Genomic DNA, 19602 nt, shown 5'->3' with positions numbered 1-19602 from the left:
ATAAGGGGCAGTGTCAAATACAATGGGTATTGCGGTGGAACACCCACCACAACACCCACCCCGTGTCCCTTTCACAATAAACATAGAGTGAAAGGGTGCCTTATGTACAAGGCTGCGTTAAGCCACGTTAAGAGGCTTAACGCTGTCTTGTACATAGGGCAAAGCCACTTTCGCCGCGGGAATGTCCCAAAAAGTCACGTTCCCGTGGCGATAGGGGTTGTACATATGCCCCCAGGTAGCTTGGAATTATGATACTTGTATTGGAAGAGGATGATGTAGACCAAGCAAGAGCAGCACAGAACCATGGCATGAAAATCTCACATGATATTCTATACCCAATCTCCCTCCAGAGGCCTGTTTTGGATCCGTTGGACTTGCTCCGTGGGCTGAGTGGTAGTCTTCTCGGACACACGATGACTGGTCCTGTCATGTAGCCAAACATCCTCGAACCTGCCCAGGTGTATGCATTAGGATTATGCAATGGGTTGTTCAACAGGGAAGCAGACAGAAATAGGCCTTATAGAGTGGACAGGACCCCGCTGGTCACAGTGGCCAATGGCCTGAACTGTTAAAAAAAATTGTGAAGCAAGCCGCCTAGATTTCCACCAGAGGAAATGACTGGGTAGAAGGGAAAGCAGAAACTGCGTAAATTGCTCTCTTCAGACTTCTACTTTAGCGCGGAAACACATGTATTTGGGACAGCAAAGGGCAGAAAAACCAGGGGGAAAAGTTTTCAAAATCACTACACAGGGCAGAGTTGTGTCTGTTATTTAGGGAGATTATAGCAATATACATGGAATACCTATGCATATTTTGCATAACAATGGAAGTGGGTATGATAGGGGATGTGTGAAAGAAAATGCACCCTACTAATACTAACTCACAAAAGATAGATTGCTTTTCACAGATACAAAGACGACTCCAAACAAACATGTCATGCTTGCAAACAGAAATATAATTTATTTCGAGAAATTGCAGGAACAGGTAGGTTTGGCATAATAATGCTCAGCTCTTTTGTTTAACTGTATACAATTAAGCCCATGAAACTGTAGGCAAGATCATAGAGTTTGCTGGACACAAGCGCTGATCCCAACCTTCCCGGCTGCCCTTTCAAATTTGGCTATATCTATCCTGGTAGAAGCCACAGAGTTAGAACAGACACCAAGGTCCAGAATTTAAAATGGAGGTCTAAGCAGAAATGGAAAAGAAGTAGGAACAGGCTTAGGCATTCTTAATTAGTCTCGTGGTAAATGGGCTGGATTTTACCCACCCCCAGAGTTACCGATACCAGGGGAACCGCTAACTCCATGGGTGGGGAAAATCTGGTCCATTACAAGTGGGACCCAGAGGATCCTCTATGAAATGAGGAATTACACGGGGAATTAATAGTTCTAGGTCAGGTTCCCTGGTAATTCCTCATTTGGGCCAGACTTTCTCCTGGAGATATCGGCTGCTTTTATCTGCCGAAATACCTAGGTGAAAGTTAGGAGACCTAAGGTGTTTCCACAGAGCTCCTAATTCCAATGGAGCTTGTAATTCCTGTTACTAGTCAGATTCCAATTTATAGGCCTCTCCTAACGAAGGCCTAAGTGATTTAGGATGTAGAAATTTTAACTAGGGTATGCTAAAATCATCATTTTGGTGAGAAAATTGAAAAGGTACACAACTTTTGCACTTTAAGAAATTAGGAAAGAATAATTCCCTAAACCTTGCCCTGGGTGTGAAATGTTCTTGGTAAAAATATTTGGTTATAAAGTTTTACCCCTAAACTATTTTGTTAATGGAATTTGTCATTGAATCCTCGTTGTTCTAAACGTAGGTGCAGCTTTCGTTTTTCTCTTACAAGAAACGCCTATTAGTGGAATTTTCTGGTACTTTTGAGACACAACAAACTATGAGGTCCATAAAGTTTTAAGAACAATTTCTTGAAGCTGGGCTAGACCAAGATTCAGGAGTTGAGCAACTCAAAGCCAGCTGATGCTGGACAATTCCTGTCAATTTGAGACCATCTGAGAGAGAAGGAGAGAGCGAGAGAGGGATAGAGAGAAAGAAAGAGAGAGAGACAGAGAGAGAGAGAGAGAGAGAGAGAGAGAGTCTAAATGGACAGCAAAGGGGAACTTGGGACAAATGCACAGCAAGTATTTTGTGCATGAATTAAAGGTCCTGTGAGAGAAGTGGTTGTAGCCTATTGGTTGAACTTTTTTCATGGCCATCTTTGACTATTTGGTGTCTCCTCCAATTTCTTTTCCAAAAATCACCAGCTTTGCAAATCGCAAAGCAGGCAAAGTTTAAAAAACCACTTTGACATTGCAATGTTTGCAACTTCGCACACCCTACTCCAGGTCATTAAGGCTTAGCAGTGTAGACAGTGGTATAAATAGCGTGGAAAAGTATACTAGATCTGGGGCTTCTACCTCTTTAGGTATAGGCAAATGACCTTAAATATTATATCTGAGGAGTTGGCAGGGTCAAAGAAGGCCATTTTACTTTCAGACTTTACATTTGTACTACTGTCTCCTTCACGTTTTCTGAGATCACTTTTCCATCCATCACCTCTTGAACTATTGTCTGGACCTTCCTTGTTTTCTGCGGACCTAGAAAAATAAAAGATAATGCATGAGACCTGGAGAGCTTTATATTCATGACAGAAGAAAAGGTGGGCATTCTTCGTGATCATCTTCATCATCCTTTTTCTCCCTTAATAGAGATTTTTATGCCGCAAAGCAAAGCTACCCAGGCTTTGGTATGCAAATCAGAGCTGTAAATGGTAGACCATCATGCACTGCTCTGGGGAATGCCAAGTTTGCAAGTTAGCTGTTTTTATAAAAGCCTTTGGAGCAGTGGTGATCAGAAAAATAGACGACATGATATTTTCAAATATTGTTTTCATGCACCCTGCAGGATTTTTTTTTCTTTTTTTTTAAATGAGAGGGACACTGTATAATTTCAATCAAACCAATCACGCTTGGACAGCACTTCTACCATTTTTGCAGGCATGAATTAATGATATGATGTGGTCAATGGAAGAGGCATCCTTTTTTGTCAAAATACAGGCTTGAGGATCACCTCTACATTTTAGAGGTAAAGCTGGAGAAATGTCAAGTCCGTCATTTGGATTTCTGATCTGCTTACATCTTTAAGAAACAGAGCAACCATTGATGGTTAAACTTAGCTTCTTTGACCTCATGTAGGACATTTTGAGCAGTACTTGGTCTTACCTCTTACAACAGCCAGTTGCAGAAAACACAACGTGAGTCATGAAAACTGGAAACTGGCAGCCTTTAAGAAAATGATGTCTAGCCATCATAAAAAAACATCACCTCTGCTTTGTGACTGGGATCCCAATTGTGACCTCGACTGTGAACTCGGGAAAGCCCTGCAAGAAAAGAGAATGAATTTACAAGCATGAACCTATTGCAACAGTGTTAGATTGCCAATGGTAAAACGTGTATATTATGGTATTTAGATCTAGGCATAGCTTTAACCACTAGCCTGGGCATAGAACTTACATATATTACATTCGCGCCAGGATACTTTGTAGTAGCAGAGCGCGTAATAACATGTTTTATAACATAACATATAACATTCTATGTATGGTTTTTCAAATTTAGCAGTAGAAAATAATGATGTCTGTACTTTAGTTTGTAAAATCAATGTTTATACTGCCCTTCTCGAGCACTCCAATAATGAGATACTATTTCACACTAGAGTTCCTTACCTCACTGCACAAATATTGAATGGAATTTACTTGATAAATGTTATGATCGGTCAGCATTTTAAAAATTAATGGACTGGGCAATTGTTTTTTTAAGCATTTTAATGATTATAATGAAAAGTGAACCTTCTACTTTATAATCCCCCCACTTGGTAGAAGCAAACCAGCGCTGTGTTGATAGCGAACAACAAGCCTATTTTCCCTATTTTGTTAGCAGTAAACAGCGCGATGATGAGTTACTCATAAGCAATCGACTTACGCGCCATCTTGATCCATGAGCCGTCGGTAGGTCTCGATCTCCTTCTCCAGCAGGGTCTTGATATCCAGGAGGTCTTCGTAGTCTGCACACTGGTTGGAGGTCTCACACCGGATGGCGGCTAGCTGCTCTTCTATTGCGCTGATCTGGATTTGCAGCTGGGAGAGCTGCAGGCAGTAGCGACCTTCTGTTTCTGCAAGGGTCTCTTCAAGGGATTTTTTCTGTTGGTGAACGAACAGAGAATGGCAAAAAAAGAAACAAAAATTACAAGGACAGGCAAGGAATGATAAGGGATAGTAAGAACTGGAAAGGAAGACACAATCGACGTCAAGACAAAACGCAAGCAGGCTCCATAAGACCCCAGGGGGAGACCCTCGATCCTAACAGGTCAGCAGCACCATTGCCTCCTCACTCAAAGCAGTCTACCAGCTGCATTCAGAGCGGCTGACCCGGTGTGTTGTTTGTTGTGCCTACTTTGCAATTTTTTATTATTTTTCAAGAACAAACTCCCAAACTGGGACCTTGCTCTTGCAAAACAACATAAAACAATGGTCTGATATACAGGGGGCATTTACCCATGCTTGGGAGCCATTGTGAAATTTCCCTGCCAGAGAACGTTTCACCTGGTGGTTTTAAACAGGTAATTCTAGTGAAGGCCACCTGCTCTAAATAGGTTGGGTGACTACGCCCTCATATCCCTCTGCAGGACGTGCCCTCAGGTCAAATGTTTCAAACTACAGAGGCAGCTGATGCTCTACAGTCACAAACCCTGGGATTCCCCACCTCTAAATTGGTTGGGGCAACAACAATTATGATGGGGTAGGAGTACCGACATTTAATTGTGCTCCCACTTCCTGCAAACTCCAAATGAGCCCCAGTAAACCAAAGAGCACCTCAAAGTAAATAAAAACACAGATTGCTAAGGTGGAACCAGGGAGTTCATAGGAGTCAGAGGAAAGTCAAGAAGTAAAAGGAATGACTATGAGGAGCAATAGACAGCAAGACAGAACAAAGAAGCCATAGATAATCTAGGAATGGAGAGGCACAACAAATGAAGAGGACTGCCAAAGACGATCAACCAACGGCAAAAAATTAACACCCAAATTTGAGCCCTTCACCCATTTAAATAATGCTGAGGGAGCAACAAATGTATGGAGAAGCTATCTCGGGAGCAAGAAATTTTGAAAGATAGAAAACAATACGTTTTGGTGGTTCAGACAGGAGTGTACAGACAGGTCTACAAAAATTGATTGTGCTGGTGAATTCTTTTTAGATGACTTTAATTTTCTAGTGAAGTCAGGAAATTTCATTCTGGCCATTGTTTTCAAAATATGGAATGTAGGTTGAAAAAGCAAAACATTCTTACCCAATGCTTTCCCCCTTAGATTTCCACCTCATGGAGGTCAAGTATTCCTATGGGCTGATTACAACTTTTGAGCATTCGTGCCGGCTCTCCACTGGCAAAGCTGCACCAAAGCAACGCAAGGACCGCCGGCCTGATTACAAGTTCAGCTCGTGCAGGCAGATGATCCTTTTGCCTTTCCCGTGGTAGTGCCAGAAAAACAGGCACCGTAATGGGAACGGTAAAAATGTTCCAGTACAGCATGGGCTGCGAAGTCCATACCGTGCGAGAAATGGGGGTGCATGTTGTGCCCCCCTGAATGCACCCCCATGGTGGGTAGAATGGGGGCCCTCTAAGGCCCCTTTTGCTTCCCCACTGCCAGCCTTTTCATGGTGGACTCATGCCCATGAAAAGGCCGGCGGTGGGAAAACTCGTAATATGCTGGGCGGGACCGCACCACTTCTGCTCAGCATACTGCATAGCCCCCCCACGTGCCGCCGCCAAGGAACGGCGGTTGCCTGGCACAGCCGACGGTCCACTGCCGGAACAACTCAGAGAGTCGTAATCCGGCAGACTGTGGACTACCAGTGGTGCGCCACGGTGAGTGCGGCAGTCGTAAGTCCGCCGCCCATAGCTTGGACATTACCAGGGTCCGCAGTCACGTACCGTGGCCAAGGCCGCCCTCAGCTCGATCTCCAGGGCTTGGAGGCTGCGCTTGAGGTCGCAGATCTCACTCCTGCCGGAATGCATCTGGTCACTGCCACAGTCAATTTCTTTGTTCAGGTCCTTGCACTGGGGGACGAGACAAAAACAATAGAGAACGTTAAAGAAATCCAAGTGCACGTAGACTTTGGTACAGAAAACCTTCCTCCTTTGTTTTTTCTGTCACTGCTTTTACCGCTTCGTTGAACTTGCATTCGGCTTCTTTGCGGTTCTTTTCGGCCATGATTTCATATTGTGCCCTCATATTGTTCAGGACCTTCAGCAGGTCGATTCCTGGAGCAGCGTTAATCTCCACATTCAGCTGTCCGGCTGCTGGCTGATTTCCTTTCATCTCCTGGGCATTGGGACACAAAAAGTACAGTTTAAGGATTCATTTCGGTCCAGCATGAGCCTAGCCCAGTCTGCGTGTTGTGGCATCAGTGATAGGCAAGAAAGATTGTTTGTGAATATGCTCCTCAAGGTTTTTAGGAGGGTGAGTTTTATGTTTGTGAAAGGTGTCAGGCTGATTGCAAATTCCCAACTTTAGTCCTGAATTTTGGAAAACTGAGTGCTTGTCTAATTTTGAAGATACAACGATACATATCTGCAGTACAATATTGGTTAATTCGGGTCTTGACTTATTACTGACAAGATATATATCAATACATAGAAGAATAAGTCAATATTCTATGGAAAATGTAGGCAAAGTTAAGAAAATTCTTTGAAACTGAGAGCCTCATTTATTGTTTTTTGCAATAGGGCAGCACAGCAGGCCTTCCTGATGCGCCGCACTAGGACAAACGAAAAGGGCAGGAATGCGCCGTATCTATCAGATGCGAAGCATTCCTGTGTTTTTCCCCCGCGCCTGAAGACAATAGGCTGCCGTGCACCAACGCAACGCATGGTGCAAGGGTGCCTGTGTTGCGGGGATGATTATTTTGGTGCAGGAAGGGAATCCTTCCTGCACAAAAACAATCACAAGAGGCATTTTCCTCTTTCTATGTGTGCTGAAGAATGCAGCACACATAGAGAAAAGAAAGACAAGGAGAAATAAAGATATTTTGCCTCGTTGTACCTCCCTTACGCCTCCCCTGGGGAGGTGTAAGTTTCTGGCGCTGCCTGAGATTTACAATTTCTCATAAATCTCGGAGAGTGTCAAAGGTCATGGATGTTGCTGGGAATGCCCCAGCAACACCCATTGCCCTCCCCTTTAACTCTTTCCATGCTCAGCTCGTCATGAGCCACGCGCTCCGGTGCTCATGACGAGCTCAGCGTGTCATGAGCCGTGGAACGCTCGCATGCGGGGATAATTCCCCTGCTGTGCTGAGCGTTCCACGGGAACGGGTGTGGTTATGACGAGCTGAGCTCGTCATGAGCACAGGAGCGCCGTGTCTCATGACGAGTTCAGCTCCTCATGAGCATGCGGGCTCCGTGTGCGCCCCCCTCCCCCACAGCACAGCAGGAAAATAACCCCCGCAGCAAAGGGGTTAACGCAGAAAACTGCATTAACTGGAATGATATTTATGAGGCAGTTTTAAGCCAAAAAAAGTGATGTTCCGGCGGTGCATGGGGCCCAGAGAGGCCCTTGCAGTAAATGTTCGCCACCGGAGCTTCACTTTTCTGACGCTCCAGAGATACACAGTGTAGGCCCATATCTACGAGGCCACAGAAAGCCACCCTGCGTGAATTTTCATGGCCTCGCAGATACAGTGTGAGGCAATGCAGCGCAAGTTGCTGCATTGCCTCACACTGCGCCTGATAGGTCTGTCATGGGCGTTGCAGTGGGTGTTCCCACTCAAAGCCCATGGCATTTAACACATTCCCAGATTTACAACAAAGCATAAATCTGGGCATGCGTCAAAACCGGATGTATGTCGTTACAATGCATACTTTTACAACGCATACCTTTACAACGCATTTTTTTACACCGCAACATCCATTACAACGCATTCCATTACAACGCATGCCATTACAACGAATTCTTTTAAACTACCTTTACAACCCATTCCACTACAATGCATACTACATTTACAATGCATACCATTACAACGCATACCATTACATTGCATGTATGGTAAGTATTGGATAGTGTAGGGTTAAACATTACTATTCTAACTCCAGGGGGGTGCATCAGTAGGGTAAGTGTTGGATAGTGTAGGGGTTAATATTACTATTCTAACTCCAAGGGGTGCAGCAGTAGGGTAAGTATTGGATAGTGTAGGGGTAAAAATTACTATTCTAACTCCAGGGGGTGCAACAATGGGGTAAGTGTTGGATAGTGTAGGTATGCGTTGAATGGTATGCGTTGTAATGACATGCATTGTAGTGGTATGCATTGTAGTGACATGCGTTGTATGGTTGTGTTGTAATGGTATGCGTTGTAATGGATGTTGCGTTGTGAAAGTTTCGTTGTAAAGGTAGTGCGTTGTAAAAGTTGCGTAGTAAGTGTTGTTTCCCGTCAAAACCATATGCCTCCCAGGGCAGGAGCAACAATTTATTTTGTGAAGGAAGGTGTCCCTTCCTGTACAAAAACAACTGGATTTCAATGCAGGCACCAAGTATTAGCGCAAAACTGTCTAAACAGCGCCAACGGAATGAAAAAAACAGGAATGTGTCGTATTGCCATAAATATGCCACATCGTTGCCCTTTCCTTACGGTGCAGCAGGCTAGCTTGCGCCACCGCATTGCATCATTTTGTTGTCAAATAGCCCCTTAATGCTCATAGAAACCTGTGTCGCAGACATCGAAGCACAGCAGGTTTGGGCATTGCAGTTCGCCCTTAACATTAGGTACAAGACATAACTTTGCATTTCTTCTAAAAGAACACCAGGGCATGTTGGGGGAGAGGTGTGCAGCATACCATTACCTGGGTAGGGCAAGAGGTAGGGCAATTGGCTGCACCTGTTCTAAGACTTCAGGTCTTAGAAAAGATGCAGACTTTGCCAGACAAGCAGGTGCCTATAGAATCCTGGCAGGACTGAGGCAGAGCGAGACACGTCATGTTACATGACAAGTGAATGCCTCATCCCAATCCTATTTTCCATGTGACTGCCCTGGTGACATACATTGGTTTCTCCATAAGCCAGTCGGTGTGTGGTATTGCACACTCACAGCGTGTCACAACAGCACTGACAGACCCCAGCCTACCTCCTCGTGGTTCTTCTTGAGGGCGGCTAGCTCCTCAGTCAGGCTCTCCACCTGCACATCCAGGCTTGATTTGTCCATTCTCAGCTCATCCAGGACTTTATGAAGACCATTGTTATCCGCCTCCACGCTGACGCGCAGGCGCTGCTCGTTCTCGAGCCTGGGACCAGAGAGAGACAACAGTGCTAGCACATTACCAAGCATATAATCAGGTGATACTCGAAGCAATATCACACACATCCTGGTGCTTTCTAGCCTTAAGCACACAAAGGAGCATTATTAATCTAAATCGCCACAAGAAAAATATATTCTAGCTCTTCTTGGAACCTGTTGCCATATTTACAAAGTCTCACATTTTTTGAAACCATTTTTTGCCATCTCTTACTCTGCCTACTACTACATTTAACGTTTTTACAAACTATTGTTTTAGTCGTTGGCTTTGTAAATGTAAAAATGTCCATTGATAATATCTTACAGTCAGGTTTAATATTCACAGCTTCAAAATTTTGTTTATGTTCATTTATTAATGACGCGTTTCTTCGAGAAACGTTGTGCAGAGTAGGACCATCTAAGGTTCTTAAAATCAAAATTAAGTTGTTATCTGCGAGGCCGAAATCTTAGCTCTTCATCCTCTTCGAACTGTGCTGGCCTGATTGGCCCACCTTAAGACAGTCCTAATTAAGTTTGTCTCTCCTAGGACAAGAGTGACAAACTATCCTTTGTAAATTCGGACTGTCTTTCCAGGTTTAAATCTATCTCTTACGCAAGGATCACTAAAAATCAATCCCTCTTTTCTCCTACATTGGCTGGAGCTGTACGGAAGCCCTTCCGCTGAGCAGATTCTCAGCAAAGCATTGCTCTGCCTGTCTCTCACACCCTGATTACTACTCCTGCAGGATCCCCAGGGGGTGATACTGCATCCAAAAAATGCCAATACCACCATATGTCGTATTATTAGATGTGTCAAAGGGGAGGATAACACAGTAATAATTTATGTTTTCCTCAACTGAGGTGTGTTACCAGTTTTTCCCCATAAAAAGTAAGAGTTTTCCCTTTTGATGTTATTTACTACTCCTACAAAGGAATTATGTATATATTACAATGAACCAAAGAAAAGGGAAATATATGTCCCTATATATAGCAACACGTAGTCTAGATTTATATCCTTAGTTTTTTAAATTATTTCTTGCATCTTTATCAAAACAAAAACAATTTTATATCATGGTTAAAAACATTTCATATTTCATTTCTTAGAACAAATTTGTGCAAAGTTAAAACATAAACATTCAGGAAAATTATGTCTTTTTCAATAGTTTTTTCAACAATAGTTAAAGATGGTTACATAGATATTATACATTTCCTAGTGCATATTACAGTACAAATCCATTATAACATAATTTTTATAAAACAAACTAAACTTTTATCCTCTTGACGCGTTTCGGTGTGTCATGTAGTTAAAACCACCTTCTTCACGACCCAATCAAAATAAAATCACAAAGTGCTCAATCTTATCAACCCACCTAATCCTTAGTCGAGATTTGGTATACAGTTCAGTATATAAGTGTCATACTTTTCCTAGTATTCCTTTGTATGTCGTTTCTTGGAACAAAGGATTAATCCATTCCTTATCAAGAATTCTTGTGCAGAAATAGTGGACATCTACAAGTCCCTCACCCCCGTTAGAGGTCGATATCTTTATTACCTTTCTAATGTTGCCTTTTCCAATTAAAACGACGGTACTGGAGATTAGCGAGGTACAATTTTGTCACCCCTTAAGAGACCTGTATTCAAATAAAACTTCCTTTAAGACCACAGCCTTGCAGTTGAATACCGGTTCAATGTTCTCCCTTTGAGAGTACACCTGCCTTTTGTCAATTTGGTCAAGATATATCCTGTGTAAGACGCTACGCTTTTTTTCGCTTACCAAACCAGAACCCTGATAGCAGAGATGCGTAGAGTAACTCTCATTTATTCACTTTAACACCTAGATAGACGGTTCTTGACATATCCACCTCTTAATAAATTGAAAACAGAGGCACAGAATGTAGTTGTACTATCTATAGGTTCATTGTTGTGTGTGAGCAGGTTTGAATGTGTGTGCATTTAGACGTATGAGAGCATTTGTGTATGTGGTTCGAGCCTGTTTTTTATTACTGACACCTGTTTGTGGGGATGCAATATTTTCTTGGTTCGCAATTTTGGTATTGGCTGTAAAATGGCAAAAAAGAACTATAATATCAATTTGTCCTATGAAAACGTTTTGCAGCATATAATATATTTGTTCGTTATATGTCCACCTTTGATGCATTCTTTCACAAATTAAATGGATTGTATTGACTGTATCTTTAATAAATTCTATTTTTGTTTATTATAAAAAATGTTTTTGTTTGTGTGTACTTATATGGTTGTCGCATTCTCCCTGAATTTGTATTTATTGTGGTGTTATTATAATTTATGAGACGCATTTACGTGCCAGTATTAATATTTGGCAGCTGACACCCTTCTCCCTCACCTGTGAGGGGGGATTCTTTCTTTTACAGCAGCAACTGGGACCAGCAAACTGCACATTTTGCCCCATCTATGGCTGTCGTTGGCCAGAGCAGGCAATGTACTCCTGTTGCAGAATTCATTAATTCCTGCCCAGTACAGATCACCAGCCCGGGCCTACCATAGTCACAGGAATGCAACACAGTTGCGTGAATATTGATGAATTCTGAGCTGATGAAGTCTTGGGTTAGCACTGCTCGATCAAAGCAGACTAAATCATAATGAAGGACGATTATCCATTAAAGCAGTTATTTCTCAAGTAGGGAACTTGGACATTTGGGAGTAGCTTTTTGTGTTGAAAACCAAGCAGCATCATGAAGATTGCAGCTTTCGATTTGCGACTAAATCACGAAAACCTGGATGTTTGAGACAATGTCTACCACTCACATCTTTAACATGAACAGAATAATTTCTCGTTCAGTGCTATTCTCCCTAGAAAAGCTCTGCATAAGATTTACACGGAAACACCGCAATTATGCGCCATTGTGTGTAGAAAAGCTGTGTGACCGATAAACTTGCATAGCACTCTCCATACAGATTCCAGGGTGGCTCGGTTCAACTAGCACACAAATTACCTCATAATGTGGGTACAACAGCTGAGTGAAATTGTAAATTTGTGAATCTTTGCTGGCCAAAACCAACAGAATCTCGCACACCCCTTCACATAATCCCAGCCCATGTTTCCTTTCTGATATTTTCATAGATTTCAGTTCCACAACTAGAGGTACATGAAAGTCTTTCCAAAATATATCTGTACAGGGTCATCTGTCAATTCTCGAATAGCACTAAATCATTCAGCTTCCACATCAACACCAGATTCAGTCTCAAGACCCAGATTGCACTAAAGCATCAACTGACCGTCCTCCAAAAACTCACAAAGATGTTTCATTTGTTCCTGCAAGCTGCCTTCAGGAGCACCATCTAAGCACGGGTCTTATCTCCTATCATCTCGACTGCGACAAGGTTCTCTGCCGGCATTCCCAGAGACTCACCTAACTTCTGTAAATTACTTTGAATGTAGCAGCTCATTTAAGCAAATGTCTTCATAAATATGTCAGAAATGGTCCAGATCTCTGAAGGTTCCTCTGGCTCCACTATTGACACGCATCCCCTACAAGATCTGCTTCATCATACCTCAAGGCAGTCAACACCAATACACCACCTTTCCAACAACCAAGACTAAGACAGCTGGTGAACCACTCTCAAGACAAAGAACTCCATCCCAGTCCAAAGATGACTGGCCCCATCCTTTTAGAAGGAACTGAAGGCGCACCTCTTCCAGCAACACCTCATCGCAAAATAACACCCCACTACTGGTGTCTCTAAACAGCACGTCCCTCTATGCGCAGTCTGCCCATAAAAATACTACTATCCTCCTTCTCAAGCCACGACTCTAAGATCATGCTGCATCCATTACCTGCCATGTGCCTGCCTGGACAGTGTATCTCAATCCCAAGTCTAATACATACATACTTTACATGGTTTAGACAAATATGTGCACCCTGTCTCCCTCTGCTCTCCACCTCACATGCATTTTTCACCAAATACTGCTTTTAGCCTTTTATCATACTTTTTGCACCATCTCCAATATTTTCACCTCATGCCCTCTCTTGGCACTCATTTTTAGGGATCGGGATTTATTGTTCAACATCATCAAACTTTGAATCAGAATAAGAGAGAAAAGGGAAGAAAAAGGGGAACGAAGGTGGAGGAGTAAACAGTGAGATCAGGGTTGAAAAAGAACTTCAAATACTGAGCTAAACAAACAGGAAGTGTAGGGTGGTGGACGATGGATCTTGCCTTCCAGCAATATTCCCACAGCAACAACTCCCATCCTCCCCTTACTGGTGTTCAAGTTTAATATTTCAATTAAAAAAAAATATGTCAGCTTATTTTGGTGGGCTTTCATCAGGTTTTATAAATGTTGCCAGTTTAACATTTCATCATGTCTTTTGTTGAGCTTAGCTTCAAAAGGATGACTTTCATCATGTTTAATTTTCTGCGAGGAAAGAAATGCCCATCTCCCCTCCCCCACCCCAACTCTCCCCAAACTCACTTCATTTTGAAATCATCCAGTGCCAGCCTTGCGTTGTCCACCTGCAGGATGGTCTTGGCATTGCCAATGGAAGCAGCTATGATCTGGAAGACAATAGGACAAGCTGGACGTGACAATACATTCCCTTGGGCTATACACTCAACACTTTTCATAGTGTGGGCCATATTTACAATGAAGTAGCGGTGAGAGGCGTTAGTCTTCCAGGCCTAAAGTCGTACTCCACCACTTCAGAAACACAGGGCTGCACCATACTTACAGTACTGTGCAGCCCTGCGTTTCTCCCTGCGCTGGCGCTAAACGTAGCAGCCTAGTGCCAATGCAGGCGCCCTTGCCGGCGTTTAGGGGAAGATTGCTTATGTGCAGGAAGGGTCACCTTCCTGTACATTTTGACTGCACCACGATGCGGCACTGCAAAAACACAGGAATGCAACATATTTACAAGGATATGTTGCATTCCTGTGCTCTCTCCTCCGCAGGTGCACAAACAGCTGCCATGCGCCGGCGGAGTCCCCCTGCCTGCGTCATGGGTGATTGTTTGTGTAGAGGAAGGGGCACCTTTCTGCACAAAAACAACCACTACGGGCATTTTCCTCTTTCAATGTGTGCTGTAGAATGCAGCACGCATTGAAAGAGGAAAAAGCGAGGAGAAATGAAAACATTTCTCCGCGTTGCGCCTTGCTCCCCACCCCTAGGGTGGCATAGCATTCAAACGCACCTCGTAAATCTGGAAATGTGTCTTGTTCCATGTGTGCCGCGTGGGAATACTTACAGCAACACCCATGGAATGCCCCTTTCACGCAAAGTGCGGCGTGTAAAGGGGTCACATTTACAAGGATAAGAAAAGCTGCTTTATAAATAAGGCAAAGCCTCTATTGCCACCACAATGTCACAGAAATCGACGTTGTGGTGGCGACAGGTGCTTGTAAATATGCCCCTAAATGCCGTGGTCTTTTTCACCAACGTACTGTTTAAAAACACCATTGTTTTAAAAAAAAAATTAATTTTCAGTAGAAACGTCAATTCAGTTGATTTATCGGAAGTTCAAGTTGGATCAAATGCTATGGCTGAATAATAGCCTACAAACTGCAAAAGCGCCCTTGTACCTAATTTGCAGTCAAGTTTAGTGATTTTTGCCATGCGGACATTTAAAGGCATTTAAAGCACTTTAAATTCACAGCACTCATTCGCTGTGGAACCAGCGCATCCAGTCACAGCAGACAGCTTTGCTTTTTTCGGCTTGGTCTTTCACTCGACCTCTCGTTCCTACAGAAAGGGTAAGAACTGTCCATGGAGGCAGACTCATAGATAAGCCAGGGGGAGCGGAAGTGACATCACATACACTTTGCCCACTGACGCCATGATAGGATTGGCCACTTGTGCTACACTTGGCCCTCACCAGCCTCTTATCTGCTGCTTTGGAGCTATGTAAGAGCAAATATTGAAAACTGCAGAAGCAAACAGGGCCCTAAGATCCCGCCTTCATGACCCCTGAGATCAGAGGTAGTCAGGACAGCGCCATGGAAACCAAAGACGGACCAGCTGCTGACCATGGAGGGATATCACAGATTGACATCTATGGCATCTTGTTTTTCAGGAAGGAAGAGCTCCTATGAAAGCGAGCTCCTAAGCGAATCCTAAGGACAACACAAATGACATTCCCCACAAATCCTACAGGCTCAGACACTACCTCACTCGTCACATACATTTCAAAACCAAGCGTGATTTCCTTGAAGTGCAGGCCTTTCCCAACGCAAGCAATAGTTCATAAAACATGTGTACAGTAAGGGTGCTGCTTGGCAGACAGCGCTTTCGACACACCCACACATTTGTTTTAAATTGTTAGTTTACTCCTTCTCGAGGCTAGTTTACAAACGCAGCGCCTAGAGGTAATTACATCAGGAGTGTGCTCCACAAAGGCGGGCACTTTTAATGATGCTATAAATGAGGTGTGGCGCGATGTGCCACACTTTCTTACAGCCATCAGATATTGTTTTTGTGTGGCATGGCGGACAAATCCTATTGAGATCACAGATCATGTTCATTCACTGCTTCCACCTTACAGAAAGAACTTGGGGGGACTCCAGCTTGGCACTTGTTGCTTGTGGTTACTAGCTTCAACCGAGGCAGGCCCATCACAAGCGAAAACAAGAAAACACAATATATTACATTCTGAAGTGAAGGTGGCTAGTAGCACTGCTCAAAGCATCAGTCCTACCTGTTTCTGAAGCTCCTGAATCTGCTTGAAGTAGTTGCTGCAGTCGGGGCCTCCTGCGCTGCATTCGGCGTTGTTCTTGTACCACTCTTTGATTTTATACTCCAGGCCGGCGTTGGCCTCCTCCAGGGACTTCACTTTGCCCAGGTAGGAGGAGAGGCGGGTGTTGAGGTTCTGCATGGTCTCTTTCTCTCCACCAGAGAGAAGAGCTTCCCCTCCACCACCCCAACCTCTGCCACTACTTGTTGCACCGCCACTATAGCTACTCCAACGTTCTCTACTCATACCACCACCAGCACTGCCAAAGGCACCAACACCCAAAGAGATACCACCATTGTGGCTTTGAAGTCCTTTCAATGGGACAGTTTGTTGCCCACTGGAGTAGCCACTAGGGAGACCTCCATGATGGAGCCCCGACCCGGATTGCCAAGCGGACATTATCAACTTAGAACCCCTACCACACTTAAATCTACCAACTGGTGGAAAGTCCCCAAAAACAGATCTTTGATGAGGTACTCTCCCAGGTGCACCCCAAAAAATCTTCGATGACTCTGCTCGCCTGGAAAGTCTAAGATGCCGCAGTCGTGAGGCAAGCACCAGTCGCCTCCAAGGAAAGTGGTAGAGTCTGACTGAGAGCTAATCCATCCTTTTATAGAGAGGACCATGGGTGTTCCAAGCCTCAGACCTGGCCTCTCCTGAGGGCAAACCCTACCACCTACAGCAATTACCATTAGTTAGGAGTGGTCCCTTTCTCCTCAAGCCCCATTTTGCTTGAGTTGTGGATGCCGCGTGGCTGTTTACCATCCAGTGTTGATAGGAAGTTGAGAAAAGGGTGGAGTGGGAGAGGCCAACCTTGATGCGATTTCGTTTCATCTTTACAGCATAATTAAGTAATTATTTCTCCTTGTTTTAACCAATTTCTTCTTCCTGGTTTCTCTGCACTTGTTCCCCTCCCTTCTGCTGTCACCTGGTTGCTCTCATCACAGACACAACAACTTGAAGTCATGCTAGGGTGCCGGGGAGGGGGCATTCTCTGCTGCTGAATCAGGCCTCTTGACCCAGTATCAGGGATAGCCTTGCCTCGTCGCCCTTGCTGTGACTCAGCCGGCAGACATCACGTCATGTGTTGGCCTCTGCTTCTCGTTACAAATTGCAGCTTGTTTATGCTTTTCCTAATCTCAATTATGGCGCCCTATAACCACATTTCTAAATCCTGTTGCTTTTCTCCTGCTACGCCAGAAGTGGCATCGTCCAGATGACTGCACATTACATTGCACCGAAAAAAATATAGCACCGGCTGTCACTTTTCACGACTTACAGGTGCAAAACATTTCATTGGATGCTGGAAATGAAAATTACACGATATAACTCAAAATACTGCTTTTAGTACAAACATCAGCTAGTATGTTGCATGAATTTTTTACGTAAGAATCACTTTCCTGTGGGTAAAAGTTATGTGTAATTGTTAATTTAACATTTTGAGAAATTGAACGAAATTCAAGAATTTCGCCAGTGAAATTACAATTTCTCCCAGGCCCATATCTGAAAAAGCCTGGTATTTTAATTGGTTACAATGCGATTTCTGCTTGGAAGTAGTAAAAGTTGAGAACAAAATTGTTACATGTTGAGAGAGGTAGCAATGTGAACTGTGGTGAAAGGTTGTTGTAGGAAAATCACTTTTCCGGGCAATTTCACAGATTTTCCCTTTTATTTTGGCTGGGCTTGTTGGTTTCTTGACTCTAAGGAGTGTGAGAGTGCCACATAATCTCAATGTGCGTGTGCTCTGACAATTAACCAGGCGTAACATTTGGCGAACCCAAAAGACTTATTTAATTGTGAACAATAAACCACACAGGGTGTCTTGGAGCACACGATTATGGATATTAAAGTCATAAAAGTGGGAAAGCTAAATATGAAGATTAGTATGCCCTTATATTAGACGCTACAAAGTACTGTTTTCAGAGAGTTGTCACTGTGACTAAAATAAATGAGAATGGAAACCGAAGAGATTGTATCACAAATGGCCAAGCTGAGGCCTGGTGTTTTGACCTATATAAAACTCCACACACACACACACACACACACACACACACCTGTTTATTAGGGGTGAATGGAATTTGCGTAGTCGCGCTACGCAAAGCTCTTTGAAACAGTAAAAAATCTCTGCGAGCACGCCGAGTTCCGCGAACACGCGGAATTACTTGTACCGCCCATTCGCGATGCTGTTTCCCTGTTCACGAACGCTGTTTGCGTGCTCAGGGGGAAATATCTTGTGAACATGCATTTTGAAAGCGCTAACAAGCAAAAAATTCCGCTAAGCCTCGGATCGAAGAATTTTTGGAAATTCTGTGTTCTTTGCGGAACGTGAAATTATCCAAATTCCGCAAGCGGAACAGAATTTACCGCCCAGGCCTACTGTTTATGCCATACAAGGACTTAGCATGAGCGAAGTTTTAGAACTGGGATTCGATCTTTACTTCTTGTCTATGATTCCAGTTGATGGAAACTGTTTCCAGGACTAGCGAGGGACGGTTTTGAAGCTGTGGTAACAATTTGGGCAGTCACTGAGTGGGGCCTGGTATTTTTAGCAACAGCTTGTGTTATACATTGGAGTAATGTATACGAGAACTGCAGCAAAATCTAGGAGAGCTTGGCTGTGGGAATTCGGTCGGGTTTGGTTCCACTCATTAGCTTTTGTATAGGAAAAAACTCTTCCCACAGCCTGCTCATCGGAAGGCAAGTGGACTGTGGGTGAGATTTTAAAAACCTGGTCACGACGTCTGCTTGTTCTTTGCTTTCTGCCGAGAAAGACTGAAGCCTGAACATAATATTAAAGAACTACAAAAGCAATTAAGAGTGAACTGCAGGGGCCCATGAAGGGCCCTGTCTAGAGTCAGTGATTAAGCCATCATCTTTTTGTTCATCAATGTTATGGACACTAGATGCCTACTCCAGCTGTTTGAGAGCCTTGAGAATGATGATGAATCTTTCAGGTCCCTCTAGAAATGTCAGACCCACAAGGGGGGGGGGACTTGGGCAAGGTACCAAAGTTCCTGTTGGACCTGGCTCTCTCTGCAGGGTCTCCCCAAGCCTTTTGCCTGTACCCTTCCTATTTTTGCTGAATTCGTTTTTGTTGGTCTTAGGACTCTGTGCACTTTACCTCAGCTAACCAGTACTAAAATGATTGTGCTCACTCCATAAAACATGGTAAAAGTGGCTTACACTTGATTGGCATATTTAATTTATTTATAAGTCCCTAGTAAAGTGGTATACTGTATACCCATAGCTGGTAAATGAAATGCCCATATAGCCAAAATCAAAAACATGGAACTTAGAAAAAGTTTGGCTAGATAGTGGTCTGAGAACCCAGAGAAGACCGGGATCAACCTGCTTGCCGATCCGCCCACGGTGCATTGCTGGTTGGCTTGACTATTCGGATTTCCCACTGCGGTCTTTTCTGTAGCAGCCAATCCTGTTCAGTGGTCGTCACAGAAAGGGTATTCGGGTTCATGGAGCCATTGTTGAGTTCCAAAAAATGAGTCTAAATACAGACAAAATATTCTTCACTTCGACCAGCAGTTCCCTGACGGCAACACCGCCTCCTCGGGCACCACCAGCTGCCTTATC

General features: G+C 43.8%; 1 protein-coding gene across 1 annotated transcript; it reads right to left on the bottom strand.

Moving 5' to 3' along the window:
* Nucleotides 1–934: 934 nt before the first annotated feature.
* Nucleotides 935–16584, bottom strand: LOC147717264 (keratin, type I cytoskeletal 12-like). Its single transcript, XM_086924211.1, has 8 exons — nucleotides 15979–16584; nucleotides 13764–13846; nucleotides 9164–9320; nucleotides 6212–6370; nucleotides 5980–6105; nucleotides 3975–4192; nucleotides 3321–3376; nucleotides 935–2594 (listed from the first exon to the last, which is right to left on the bottom strand). Exons 1-8 carry the CDS (start codon nucleotides 16411–16413, stop codon nucleotides 2497–2499), a joined length of 1332 nt encoding a protein of 443 aa, XP_086780337.1. The 5' UTR covers nucleotides 16414–16584; the 3' UTR covers nucleotides 935–2496.
* Between the last annotated feature and the right edge of the window lie 3018 nt (nucleotides 16585–19602).

Source organism: Lissotriton vulgaris, chromosome 5 (genome assembly GCF_964263255.1).
Source record: "Lissotriton vulgaris chromosome 5, aLisVul1.2, whole genome shotgun sequence".
Classification (NCBI taxonomy): domain Eukaryota; kingdom Metazoa; phylum Chordata; class Amphibia; order Caudata; family Salamandridae; genus Lissotriton; species Lissotriton vulgaris.
This window is presented reverse-complemented; position numbering and strand designations above follow the sequence as displayed.

What these genes read in the sequence shown, in the direction of transcription:
- LOC147717264 (XM_086924211.1), bottom strand. Translation starts at nt 16,413, where the DNA reads ATGTCCGCTTGGCAATCCGGGTCGGGGCTCCATCATGGAGGTCTCCCT. An exon ending in TTCAGGAGCTTCAGAAACAG is followed by an intron (nt 13,847 to 15,978) that starts GTAGGACTGATG and finishes ATTGTCTTCCAG; the next exon opens with ATCATAGCTGCTTCCATTGG. An exon ending in CTCATGGATCAAGATGGCGC is followed by an intron (nt 3,377 to 3,974) that starts GTAAGTCGATTG and finishes CTTTTCTTGCAG; the next exon opens with GGCTTTCCCGAGTTCACAGT.